Below are 14,023 nucleotides of genomic sequence, written 5' to 3' on the forward strand. Positions count from 1 at the left end.
AACAAAACAGCTCTTTTTTTTTGGAGCGGTAATTGTCAACCTACTGCTGGGAAAAGAGATAATTTAATTGCAACAACACAGGGCCTCTTCACCCCTCGTATCCCGCTGAATTAACAGACAAAAATAACAGTCTGATTTAGGAAGAAGTAAAGTAGGAAGTTGTTAGTGCGAAAACAGTCCTAAATGTGAGCTTTAAAATGCATGAATCTCAGCTCCAAGCCAAGTAATCAATGAGTTTATTGATCAGCAACCTTATCAAGCACTTGCAGATCTATTGTGGTTGTTTTGTTGAAGACTACCTATTGAACTTTAAATACAGTTTCTCCTCAGCTGTCTGAAGGTCGCCCTTTTCTGCAAGGCCTCCTGAAAGTACTTTTTCCTCATTAGCAGAAAAACCTTCACACACATACACACACTTTGTAAATACACTGTATTGACTTACATTAATTCCTAGAGGTTTACCACAACCTTAACCTCTACATGCCTAGACCCATTCCTTATACCTAAAACTCAAGCCTAATTGTAACCTTAAACCATAAGCTTAAAGGACCAGTGTGAAGGATTTAGTGGCAACTAGCGGTGTGGTTGCAGATTGCAACCAACTGAATACCCCACTCCTCCGTTTCCAAGCATGTAGAAGAACTTACGGCTGCATTCAGGTGTATTTTCGGTGCATTTGCGCCACCAAATTCAAGCTGCCAACTCAACGTAAAAACGCAAAAGGCCCTCTCCAGAGCCAGAGTTTGGTTTGTCTGTTCTGGGCTACTAAGAATAAGTATCTTTTTTTTTTGTGTATAATCACCTGAAAATAAGAATTGTTGTGTTTTCGTTACCTCAGAATGAGCCATTTTTATCTACATAGGGAGCGGGTCCCCTTCCACAAGTTATACTTCAGTATAAGTTTCACAAATAACAAAATACTTCTGGCACATCAGCACCACATGAAGTATCAGGACCTTGTGATTATTCTGAAGTAAGAATCACACGGACCTGGGGGAAATTGCCTCTTTTGTGGAGGAGGAAATTACTTTTTTCTGTAGAATTAGGACTTTATTCTCGTAATATTACGACTTTTTTTTCTTGAAATAGTATGACTTTATTCTCGTAATATTCTGACTTTTTTTTCTCGTTAAATTATGACTTTTCCCCTCAATGTGGCCCTAATACTCCATCGTACATATTTGCTGTTGTAATAAATGTGTTATAGGTCAGTAGGCTATGTGTCATTTGCCTTCATGACATTTTTTAAAATTTATTTTTTAAATGACCAGTATTTTGAAAAATCGGATAAAAAATTGGTACCGCTCATTTCCGCTACTAGCTAAACCAAGATGGCCGCCCGCCCGTTACTCGGACAAGAGCTTGAGAAACTTGTTTTATCGTTAACTTTAACGGACAACATATTGTTCATCCAGATGGCTAGACGAAACTTTACGGATTGTGAAATTATCGCCGGAACAACGGTAAGTTGTTAAACTACTTTGTGGGTTTTCCAAACATGAACATGACCGTTATTATGACCGTTAATATGACCGTTATTATGACCGTTATTATGACCGTTAATATGACCGTTATTATGACCGTTAATATGACCGTTAATATGACCGTTAACATGACCGTTATTATGACCGTTAACATGACCGTTAATATGACCGTTATTATGACCGTTAATATGACCGTTAATATGACCGTTAACATGACCGTTATTATGACCGTTAACATGACCGTTATTATGACCGTTAATATGACCGTTATTATGACCATATGACCGTTATTATGACCGTTATTATGACCGTTAATATGACCGTTATTATGACCGTTAATATTGTAGCGACCCTGGTCAATGAAGCTACGAGGCAGGAACTGGTTTCGCTGGTACTTTATTCCTCAGCTTGAACACAGGTTACTGTGGGCCGTAACCAACGCCAAAAACAACAAACCAACTAGTTTACAGCGTGCTATCTGCATTACCACTCCTTCTCATCTCCCGCTTCTCGTCTCCTGCGCGAGCCCTCCGCGTCACTCCCTCCTCAAGCCTCTGCCAATCACAGGTGGCTATCTTCACAAAACAATGTCAATGCTGCGTTCGCTGACATCATGTAAACCTGACTAACTACAGTAACATAACTTGTAACTTAACAGTGGACCCCACATCACCCAGTCGTTACACTACCCCCCCTTTTCAAAGTCCCTCGTCCCCGAGGGGACGAATAAAGTCTCTCAGATAGGCAGGGGGTCTGAGATTTCTCCGGGGCCGTGTCCCTCCCAGGTTAGGAGGGGAAAGGCTTGGCCCGTGGGCCGGGGAAGGAAGGGGAACCGGGGCAGGGCTCAAAAGTTCATCTTGTGACGGGCCGAATGAGGCATCCAGGTCACTGGAGGGGGCTTGTTGGAGGCACCGGCCCGTGTCTGGGGGCCCCTGTGTCTCACCTCCATAACCCAGTGGAGTGGCTGTGCCCCGGTAGGGGGCCAGCCTATCTCGATGCAGGGCGACTTTCCGTCCTCTTGGCGGTAGCTGGACCCTGTACACGACCTCACCCAGTCTCTCCAGGACCCTGCAGGGCCCCACCCACATACTGTCCAGCTTAGGGCACCTGCCCTTCTTCCTCTGGGGGTTATGTACCCACACCGACTCTCCAGCTTCAAAATGGCGTCCTCTGGCACGTACGTCGTAGTTCCTCTTCTGTCTCACTCCTGCGCTCAGTAGCTGACCTCTGGCAAACTCATGAGCAGACTCGAGGCGGTCCTGGAGCTTTCTGGCATAATCTGGTCCCGGCGGGTCAGCGGGGGTGTCAGGGGGCTTGCCTACCATCATCTCTGCTGGGGTCCGGATTTCTCTGCCTAACATGAGGAGGGCAGGGGAGCACGAAGTGGAGTCCTGGGCAGCAGAGCGGTACGCCATTAACACAAGGGGGACATGTGTATCCCAGTCACGTTGGTGTTTAGCCGTCACGATGGCCAGCTGTTGTGCCAGTGTGCGGTTAAATCTCTCCACAAGGCCGTCGCTCTGGGGGTGGAGAGGTGTGGTGCGGGTCTTGTGGGAGCCGAGTTTTTCACACATTGCTGCAAACACACGGGACTCAAAGTTTCTACCTTGGTCAGTGTGAATGACTTCAGGTACCCCGAGCCTGCTGAACATTCCCTCTACCAACGCATCCACAATGGTCTCTGCCTCCTGGTCAGGCAGGCTGTATGCTTCGGGCCACTTGGTGAAATAGTCCATAGCAGTGAGAATGTAGCGGTTACCCTTGTCTGTGCGGGGAAACGGGCCGAGGACATCGATTCCCAAGCGCTCCATGAGACACCCTGCCGGGAACTGCTGGAGCTGTGCATGAGATCTCTCTGTGGGGCCCTTGCGGGCAGTGCAGCTGTCGCAGCGGCGGCAATAGTCTTCCACATCTCGCCTATGTTGGCCCCAATAGAACCCCTGTCGGAGGCGGCGGAGGGTTTTGGCTACCCCAAAGTGACCAGATCCGGCCGCTCCGTGCACTGCTTGGAGCACCGTCTCCCTCAGGGCCTTTGGCACCACCACCTGCCACCGTGTCTCTCCCGTAGCCGGCTCTTTCCACCCCCTCTGCAGCACCCCATCACACAAGCGCAGGGCTTCAAACATTGACCAGAGTCCCTTTGTAGCTCGGGAAAACATGGCGACATCTTCCCATGGAGGTCGGCGCTGTTTCGCCACCCAAGTGAGCACTGGTCCAATGTCCACATCCTCGTCCTGCTGGTGCCGCCACTCTGCTCCATCCACAGCTGCTGGTCTATGGCTGGTCGTCGGCCCCTCTTCGCTCACCGCAGCACATCTCACATCAGGTTGCAGCTGCTCTCCCTCTAGCGTCTCCTTTTTTTCACAGTAATGGCACGGGTCGGCGCTGCAGGGGCGGCGGGAAAGTGCGTCCGCGTTCCCATGCTGGGCCCCTGGTCTGTGGACCACAGTGAAGTCATATGCTTGTAGCTCCTCGATCCAGCGTGCCAGCTGACCCTCTGGTTCTCTGAAGGACATGAGCCACTGTAAAGCTGAATGGTCAGTCCTGACCGTGAAGTGGAGGCCCCCGAGGTAATATTTAAAATGCCGTATGGCACTGACCACAGCGAGCAGCTCCCTTCTGGTGACACAGTAGCGACGTTCTGCCTTGTTGAATGTCCTGCTTTGGTACGCCACCACTCTCTCTCCACCAGGTGTCACCTGAGCCAGCACAGCACCTGAGCCAACATTGCTGGCGTCCGTGTCGAGGATGAAAGGCAGGGAGGGGTCAGGTGGGGACAGAACTGGGGCTTCTACAAGGGCTCTCTGCAGTGAAGTGAACGCTGTATGACACTCCTCCGTCCACGAGAATGTCTCCCCTTTTTGCAGAAGCCGGAATAGTGGTGCAGCTATGCAGGAAAACCCCCTCACAAACCTTCTGTAGTAGGAGGCCAGGCCCAGGAAGCTCTTCAGGTCCTTCACAGAGCTGGGGGTGGGCCAGTCCTTCACAGCTTGCACCTTCTCATCCATGGTGCCGACGCCCCCCCCTCCCAGCCTGTGGCCCAAGAAGGTGACCTCACGCCTCAGAAAGCAGCATTTCTGGGGATGTAGTTTCAGTCCTGCTGCTGCCACTCTCTCCAGCACACGCCTAAGGGCCCTGAGAGCTGACCCGAAAGAATCACCATGAACAAGGATGTCGTCTAGGTACACAACACACTCCTGGCGGGAAATGTCAGCAAGTACCATGTCCATCAGTCTCTCAAATGTGGCGGGGGCATTGCAGAGGCCGAATGGAAGGACTTTAAACTACCACAAGCCCCCACTGGTGATGAAGGCAGTCTTGGGTCTGGTCTCAGGAGTGAGGGGGACCTGCCAGTATCCGCTGCGCAGGTCCAGCGAGGAGAACCAGGAAGACCCTGCCACTGTGTCGAGGGCCTCATCAATGCGCGGAAGGGGATAGGGGTCCTTTTTGGTCACTTTGTTAAGCGGTCTGAAATCCACACAGAACCGCCAATCATCTTTCAGCTTTTTGGGGACCATGACGACTGGGGAGGCCCAGGAGCTAGTGGAAGGCTCGATGAGTCCAGCCTGCTGCATCTCTCTGAGGGCCTTGTCCGCTGCAGCCTGCTTGGCTAGAGGGAGGCGTCGTGGTCTCATCCTGATGGGCTGTGCACCTCCAGTATCAATGTTGTGCTGGATGAGGTGTGTCCGGCCCATATCCCCCTTCTGACACCAAATGTAGCGACCCTGGTCAATGAAGCTACGAGGCAGGAACTGGTTTCGCTGGTACTTTATTCCTCAGCTTGAACACAGGTTACTGTGGGCCGTAACCAACGCCAAAAACAACAAACCAACTAGTTTACAGCGTGCTATCTGCATTACCACTCCTTCTCATCTCCCGCTTCTCGTCTCCTGCGCGAGCCCTCCGCGTCACTCCCTCCTCAAGCCTCTGCCAATCACAGGTGGCTATCTTCACAAAACAATGTCAATGCTGCGTTCGCTGACATCATGTAAACCTGACTAACTACAGTAACATAACTTGTAACTTAACAGTGGACCCCACATCACCCAGTCGTTACACTATGACCGTTAATATGACCGTTAACATGACCGTTAACATGACCGTTAACATGACCGTTAATATGACCGTTAACATGACCGTTATTATGACCGTTAACATGACCGTTAATATGACCGTTAACATGACCGTTAATATGACCGTTATCTCTCATCAACCGTCGTTAGCTCGCTGTGACCCGGATGTATGCTAGCTACCGTTAGCTGCTACAGTCCAGCCTCAGAGCCGTTAGCTCGTCTGTTCAGACTAACTACAGTAACATAACTTGTAACTTAACAGTGGACCCCACATCACCCAGTCGTTACACTATGACCGTTAACATGACCGTTAACATGACCGTTAATATGACCGTTAACATGACCGTTAATATGACCGTTAACATGACCGTTATTATGACCGTTAATATGACCGTTATCTCTCATCAACCGTCGTTAGCTCGCTGTGACCCGGATGTATGCTAGCTACCGTTAGCTGCTACAGTCCAGCCTCAGAGCCGTTAGCTCGTCTGTTCAGAGTTTAACTGACCATAAACCATAAACTAAACTAACGTTTTAACCTTTAACCTCCCCAAATAATCTAATCTCCAACACCAAAACCGAGAGTCCTCACTAAGACATTATCTTAATATTACGACTTTTGTTCTCTTAAAGTTATGACTTCATTCTCGTAATGTCACTTTTTTTTCTCGTTAAGTTATGACTTTATTCCTTATAATATTATGACTTTTTTTTCTTAAAGTTATGACTTTTTTCTCTTAATATTACGACTTTTTCCTCTTAAAATTATGAATTTATTCTCGTAATATCACTTTTTTTCTCATAATATTATGACTATTCTGTAAATCTCAGATGTTTTTTCCCTCAATGTGGCCCTAATATGTACATTTGCTCTGACATATCTGTCATCTTTTGTGGAGCTATTTGGTCCTTAGTAGTGGATGAATAATGTACACTCCCACTTCATGTGTAGCCCCTCTGTGTCTCTCTGTCTCTGTGTGTTTCTCCTCCTCTCTCTCCTCCATCACACCGTCCTCTCCTCTCTCTCCTCCATCACACCGTCCTCTCCTCTCTCTCCTCCGGAGCACCGAGGCGCACAAAGACGCGACTCCGGTGCGCTCCGTTTCTCTCTCTCTCTCCTCTCTATATCTCTCCGGTGCTTCCAGACACAAACAGCTTGTTGTCTTCTCTCGTTGCGAAGAAAGAAAGGTTCTCCTTTTCATTCCCCTCTCCTCTCTCTTCTCTCGGTTCCTCTCATGCCGCCGTTAATACTCTGGATCCGGGTCGGTTTGTGAAGGACCAGCAGCAGCAGCGGCAGCAGCTCGGTGTCGGTGATGAACATGGCGTGTATTGGGGACGCGGACCCGTTCACCGCGGCGATACCGGCCACCAAAGTTGAACTCACGATGTCTTGTAGGTGAGTACAAACTGCTGCTGCTGTTAGAGACACAAAGGACATGTTTATATGTGTGAAAATGTTTTGATATTTGACACTTGGACAGGAGAGAAGCTGTCGGTCACTATGGATGGATGGATGGATGGATGTAGTAGTGGAGAGGAAAACGCACCAGTAACTCCGTTTTCATAGCTGTTATCATTGATTTTAGCCTGATATGCAGCCTTTTTAAGGTCAGTTTTCTCTTTGTATACAGTAGTGGAAGTTGAATGATAATATGGGGAGTTTGAAGGGAAAGCAGCAGCTGCATTTTGTGCGTCTGTTTGCCTTTAGATGATCGCCAGATGTCATATGCACATCTGTGGGAATTTGTGTTTTCATCACAGCAAATAGACACTTTCACCTGCCTGATAATAATGTGATATTTTTTGTGCAGGCAGGCTGCATGAAGCAGACATGTAAGCAGTGTGTTTGGTTGTTGGATTGTGGCAGTTTTACTACTGAAGCACCATCCTCTCCACTCTTTTCTTCACCATAGTAGAGGGGTGTATTGTAGATGGGGTTGGGAGGGAGGGAGTCATTTCTAGATGCTGCAACTGGCCCATGAAGCTCACCCAATGTATAATGTATATAATAAATATCTATCTATCTATCTATCTATCTATCTATCTATCTATCTATCAAAGTTGAACTCACGGTTTCTTGTAGGTGAGTACAAACTGCTGCTGCTGTTAGAGACACAAAAGGACATGTTTATGTGTGTGAAATTGTTTTGATATTTGACACTTGGACAGAGGAGAAGCTGTCGGTCACTATGGATGGATGTAGTAGTGGAGAGTAAAACGCACCAGTAACTCTGTTTCATAGCTGTTATCATTGATTTTAGCCTGATATGCAGCCTTTTTAAGAGTCAGCTTTCTCTTTGTATACAGTAGTGGAAGTTGAATGATAATATAGGGACTTAAATGGGGGAGTTTGAAGGGAAATACAGCTGCATTTTGTGCGTCTGTTTGCTTTTAGATGGACGCCAGACCTGACATGTCACATCTGTGGGAATTTATGTTTTTGATCACAGCAAATAGACACTTTCCCCTGCCTGATAATAATAATGTGATATTCCATGCAGGCTGCATGAAGCAGGCATGTAAGCATTGTGTTTGGTTCGGATTGTGGCAGTTTTACTACTGAAGCAGAAGCACCATCCTCTCCACTCTTTTCTTTACTGTAGCACTAATAATAGAGGGGTGTATTGTAGATGGGGTTGGGAGGGAAGGAGTCCTTTCTAGATGCTGCAACTCGCCGATGAGGGTCACCCGATGTAGTCACCCCTAATCACATTTTATCTACTTTATTGAATATATTTTTTATCTATTTATTCATCCTAATTTCTGGATTCTATCTATCTATCTATCTATCTATCTATCTATCTATCTTAGAGCCGAGACACTTGAGTCGATCCACAGAAAATGAATCAATGACTGTTTTGATAATTGATTGTCACTTTTCAAATCAGAAACACCAATAATCTCTGGTTGCAGCTTCTCAAATGTGAGGATTTGCTGCTGTTTCTCTGTTTTCTATGATAGTAAACTTGAATACCTTTGGATTTTTGTACCATTGAACAGATAAAGCAGATGTCACCTCTGAGAAACTGTAATAGACATTTTTTTAATATTTATTTTTTTACTTTTTTCTGACATTTCATTGCCTGATTGATCAATTAAGCACAAAAATATCAGATTAACTAATAATGACAATAATAATTGTTGTTATTATATATCTGTCTATCTCTACCTATGTCTTCTGTGCATACATAGAACTGGGTAATAGAAATTAAGCCTCAGTGTTAGGCTGCAACTAACTATTATTTTTTTATTTTTTTATTAATCCGCAGATTATTTGCTTGAATATGATTAACATTTGCTCAATAAAATGTCAGAAAGTAGTAATATATACCCATCACAATTTTCCTAAAGCACAAGGTGACGTCTTTAAATTGAGTTTTGGACTCTTGGTGAGACAAACTAAGTAAAGATATTACATTTTTCAATCACATAATAAGACAAAGAAAAGAAGCACATCTTCTTTATAAGCTGGAAGCGGAGAATGTTGATCGATTTTTCTGTTAATTGAGTCAATTGGTCGATTAAGCGTATTAGCTCTACCTCAGTGCTCTTTTGCATCCAAGTCTCTGCTGCAGGGATGAAAAGCATTTCTTCCAAAAGATATTTGCTCATTTGATGTTTAATGATCATTTTCAAGTTTTTTGTATGTAAACTAAGCACCTAGGGATGCAACTAACGATTATTCTATTGATTATTTTCTTGATTATTTGATTCATCATTTTGTCTGTAAAATGTCAAAAAATACTGAAAATGTACATCAAAATTTCTCAAAACTCAAGTTGACATCTTTAAATAGCTTGTTTTGTCTAACCAGCACTCCAACGCCCAATGTATATTTAGTTTAGTATCATATAAACCGGAAAAGCTGCAAATCCTCACATATGAAATGCTGGAATCAGCAATTTTTTGGCATTTTTGCCTGAACTCAAAGAATTGATCAGTTATCAAAATCTTCAAAATGTTCTGTTTATTGACTAATGGACTAACTGTTTAATCTCTAACAGCACATTTCATCCCTAAACTATCATCAATAATATACAGTAATGATAAAAACATAGTATGATATAATTTGATATACTATAAATGTTGAAGTGTTTAGGTGTAGTCAAAAATATTGTGATATTTGATTATTCACCATCATCCAGCTCTGTAGGTTTACGACTAAGTTGTGCTTTTTTAAAGGTATTTTTTTTAACTGGAAAACTAAGTCTTGTAAATCTGTTTTGAGACACATAATGAGCAGAAGAACAAAGACTTTGGACTGAATTATGTTTCCACTGACCTAAAATCAGCCAGCTGCTGCAGGAGACCGAGCTGCTCTTGTTGTTTTATGTTGGTCTAAGATAAAAGCCTAATAATGACTCAGCAGAAGAAGTCAGTAAGTCTGGTAATGACCTGAATGATTTTGAGATCAGAGCCTGTGAAGGCGTTTCTTCCAAAATGATGAAGCCCCCATCTGGACAAAAATAATTGTTCTTTTGAAATGATGGCATCAGGGCAGAAACAACTCTTCTATTTAGACTTCTGATGAATCATGTATGTTTTGTTACAAAATGCTGTTCTTTTACAAACGTAATGTGACAACGGTGACAAACTGCAGCGACATTTCTTTAATGGTTGTAAAGGAGTTTTGAGTCATAGCACCATTAAATGATGAGTTGTTTGTTGCTGTCAGTGTCTTGTCAGCTCCCAGGAGGAGGTGCACCAGTGTGGACAGAGCTGTGGCACAGTTTACACTGAGCTGTGATGGACAAAAATATCACTCACCTCTCTCAAAATAAAGGACATGTAATGTTTTATACTTCTGGTGAATATAATCCAATCAATCTTATTTCCATATATGTATTTTGTATATATAATTCCCTTTGTTAACACCTTATTTTGAAATCTGGATGTAGTCACACGTGTATACTTCGCTATATTCGCCATGTTCGTCGCTAGCTCTTCCCGTTAGCTCCGTTCTCTTCATACATACATGGTTAGCTCCGTTTGACTGTATTTACCATAAATGTCAGTATATGGGTGCTCTACAGTTGTAGCATCAGCCGATTTGACCACGGAGATGAGAGTGACGGCTGGCTTGACCGCATGTTACCATAATACGATAACGTTTCCTGTCCATGACAGAGTTAGCATGCAGCTTTAGCCATGATGCCTAGCTCTGCTTTTCCTGGCAATGTGTGAAACCCAAAGTGTTTCAATACTTTACTGTATGTGTAGTGTTTACCACTTTGGATTTAATATGTGAGGGTTCAAGTCGTATTCACGTACACCCGCCGCTGTTTTGTAATTCCGGCCAGCTGTGGTTTGTTTTAGTTGACGGATACGGAATGTATATGACGGATACGGAACGTATATGACGTCACGTTACTCAGAGTACAACAATAAAAGGGGTAACTTCCTTTTACCTCCGTATAGACGCAAATAAAGCAGATATATCGATTCGGGCATTAAAAAAATCAATTTCAAAATCGTAAAAAATCGCGATACATAAGTGAATCAAATTTTTTTCCCCCACCCCTAGTTATCATTATGTGAAGTTGTGGACTAGCGATGGTTTATTTGCTTTTTGGATTCTTGAAAAAGAGAATTGTAGTCTACACTCAACGTTTTTTATATAGTGTCTAGCTGAAATGACTTAAAGAGTCACCCAAATCAATGTCCCCATTACTCTGTCTGGAAAGCCACGGAACAATTTCCATAGGTGCTATTTCTTTAGTAGGAAGTAGCTTCTAGGGAAGTCTGTAGAGTAACTACAACAGTATTTCTTTAGTGTCAAGTTTTATGTCAGTTTTCAGTGCTGTGAGCAGAAATCCCACGAACCTCTATTGTATTGAGTTGGCGGCAGTAATCTCAATGACAGATATCTCCACACCTCGGGGGATGAGATAATATATTGAGAAAATATTGTTTTCTAGGCTTAGAGGCTACTTATTTATAACAGAAAGCTTGTGTTACAAACTGGAGGTGTGGGGTGTAAAAGGCAGGAGTGTTTACCAGACAGTGAGGGTCTTATGAAGGATGATTTGCATTATGAGAAATGTAGGATACCACATTTTTTGGAGCATGAGTTGCATCACTCATAATTAGTAGGGACTAAAAAACAGGATATCTTGGTCTCTGCTCCATCAATTGTGACTATTCCTTTTTAATCTGTCCCTGCTCGTACCCCAACTTTATGGATGAGCAACACTAAATCACTGGAGCAGTCTGAAAGCTGAAAATCTTGCTCTACTACTCCAGTAGTGATGTAGAAGTGTATTCCAGGGTGTGTCAGTACACCATGACATCAGTGTTGGCTGTGGTCGGAGGTGCAACAGACGTGAAACTATCAGGGCAGAGAAACAATGCTTTTCAGCCTGGTATTAAGTCATTGATTAAACAATATGCATAAAGGCTAACAATTATTTTAGATATCGATTGATCTGACGATTACTTTCTTGACAAGTCAATTAACTCTTTATTCTGTAAAACATCAGAACATTGAAAAATAGTCATCACGATATCCTAGAGCCCGAGGTTATGTCTTCAAATGTCTTGTTTTGACCAACCAACAGTACTAAATGCAGTTATATTCAATTCGTTATAATGCAAGACTAAGAAAAGCAGCAGATTCTCACATTCTAGTTGGAATTATAAAATGTTTGCCATTTAGGCTTGAAAAAAGACTTATTGATTATCAAAATAATTGCTGATTAATTTTCTGTGATTAATCTATTACTATGCTAATCATTGTGGTTCTAATCTACATATCTTTGACATACCACCACCTGAATACCAGTGCTGTCAGGTTTTCATCCATAAGATGAAGTGGCTGTATAGTTTACACTATATGACAAACACATCCATTGCTTAAAGGGATTGTTTGGGTGTTTTGAAGTGGGGTTGTATGAGGTACTCATCCATAGTCAGTGTATTACCTACAGTAGATGACAGTCGGCATGCCCCCACTTTGGAGGAGCAGAGCACGAGAATGAGTAACGGTACAGCAGCAAAGCTTTGTACTACTGTGGACGGGGACGTCAGCAAAACATATTTTAGCCACCTAAAAAAAAAATCAATACCAGTGTATGCAATATTTACAATATTTTTGCTGGTGTTTTTTTCCGCGAGACAGCTATACAGCCTGGGCCCTATCTTACATCCAGCGCAAAGCAGCGCACAGCACAGCACAGCACATCTGTCATTGCTTGTTTCAGACCAGTTCAGTTGTCAGTTTCACGGCCAGCACCCACGTTGTGTAAGTAGCAAATGTACTTGCTCCCATCTGAGCGCCCATGGGCGTGTTGGTCTTACAATGAGATGTGGTCAGACGTATTGTTGTCGTATTGCTGCCCCCGTCCACAGCAGTACATTGCTTTGCTCCTCTGCAGTAACTCCTGTCTGCTTTTCCAAGCCACGGATGTGCTGACCGTCATCTACTGTAGGTAATACACTAACTGTGGATAAGAACCTCATACAAACCCCACTTCAAAAGACCCAAACTATCCCATTTAGTTTGATTATTTTTAAACCAAAAACAACGATTGATCACTGTTTTTTAGCTGCCGAGATGACGGCAGAGTCGACACCCTCAGCACCCTCAAAAACACAAAATTTACCAGCCCTGAGCTGGTGGGTGGTGTGATTTTCCCACTTTGGTGTCCATGCGTGTCGGCAAAGCTGCTGAAGCATTCAGTCTAGATAGATCCCATCCTTCAGTGAAAGTCCTCCTTCACTCAATAAATCCAAACCATGGCCGCACTCGTCATGTGTGTAGTCAAGCAGAAGAACTGACAGATTGATTAACTCCCGTCCAATATTGTGCATCGCTGACTGCTTCAACAGCACTGTATGACTTATGAGTGCCTATCACTCCTGATCACAAGGCCTTGATGACACACACACACAGATGGCGTTTAGTTTTGTGCATGGATAGTAAACAGCGAGCCAGGCAGGCGTTCGGAGCTGCAGAGAGTCGGTCCTCGCAGAATGTTTGTGCACAAAGTTGTCGGTGTTCACGGCGGTGTGGCTGTCACCTGATCTGAGTGGTCCACAGCAGAGAGATAGCCGTGACCTTTGGGCACAAAAGGTAGGAAGTGTATCCCGTCGAAGAATTGACGTGTTGTGATGTGGCTGTATTGAAGCCCGACGCTGACCTGCTGAGAGGCCGGTCGATGTGTCACAGCCGATGTTGCACTTTCCACGAGGAAGGTGAAGAAAGAGACAGAACGACTTGTTGGAGCAGAGAAGGAATCCTTGTGTGCATGTTTCTTATGTTTTAGCACTGAACACAAATAACCAACATCGCTGCAGCATTAAGCAGGTTTACCAGACATATACATTTGAAAAAGATGAGGACAAAGTGAAATAACCTTTTGTGTGTGAAGTCTAAAAGAAAAGACTTGAAGTAGGGCTGCAACTGAGGATTATTTTCATTGTCGATTAATGTATTGATTATTTTTTCAATCCATAAAAATGTCAGAA

At 44.0% G+C, this 14,023-nt stretch overlaps 1 protein-coding gene across 4 annotated transcripts in view; it reads left to right on the forward strand.

Moving 5' to 3' along the window:
- The first annotated feature begins 1,332 nt into the window (after positions 1 to 1,332).
- LOC141766683 (copine-8-like) overlaps positions 1,333 to 14,023 on the forward strand; it is a 95,839-nt gene continuing 83,148 nt past the window's right edge. For all 4 annotated transcript variants that reach the window (XR_012593667.1, XR_012593666.1, XM_074633728.1 and 1 more), the window contains exons 1-2: positions 1,333 to 1,470; positions 6,840 to 6,953. Coding sequence is in view for 2 of the 4 variants with exons in the window: in XM_074633728.1 (XP_074489829.1) it covers positions 6,871 to 6,953 (83 nt within the window). In the remaining 2 variants the exon portion in view is untranslated. The remainder of the gene's footprint in view (positions 1,471 to 6,839; positions 6,954 to 14,023) is intronic.

The sequence above is a fragment of the Sebastes fasciatus genome, chromosome 4 (genome assembly GCF_043250625.1).
Source record: "Sebastes fasciatus isolate fSebFas1 chromosome 4, fSebFas1.pri, whole genome shotgun sequence".
Taxonomy (NCBI): domain Eukaryota; kingdom Metazoa; phylum Chordata; class Actinopteri; order Perciformes; family Sebastidae; genus Sebastes; species Sebastes fasciatus.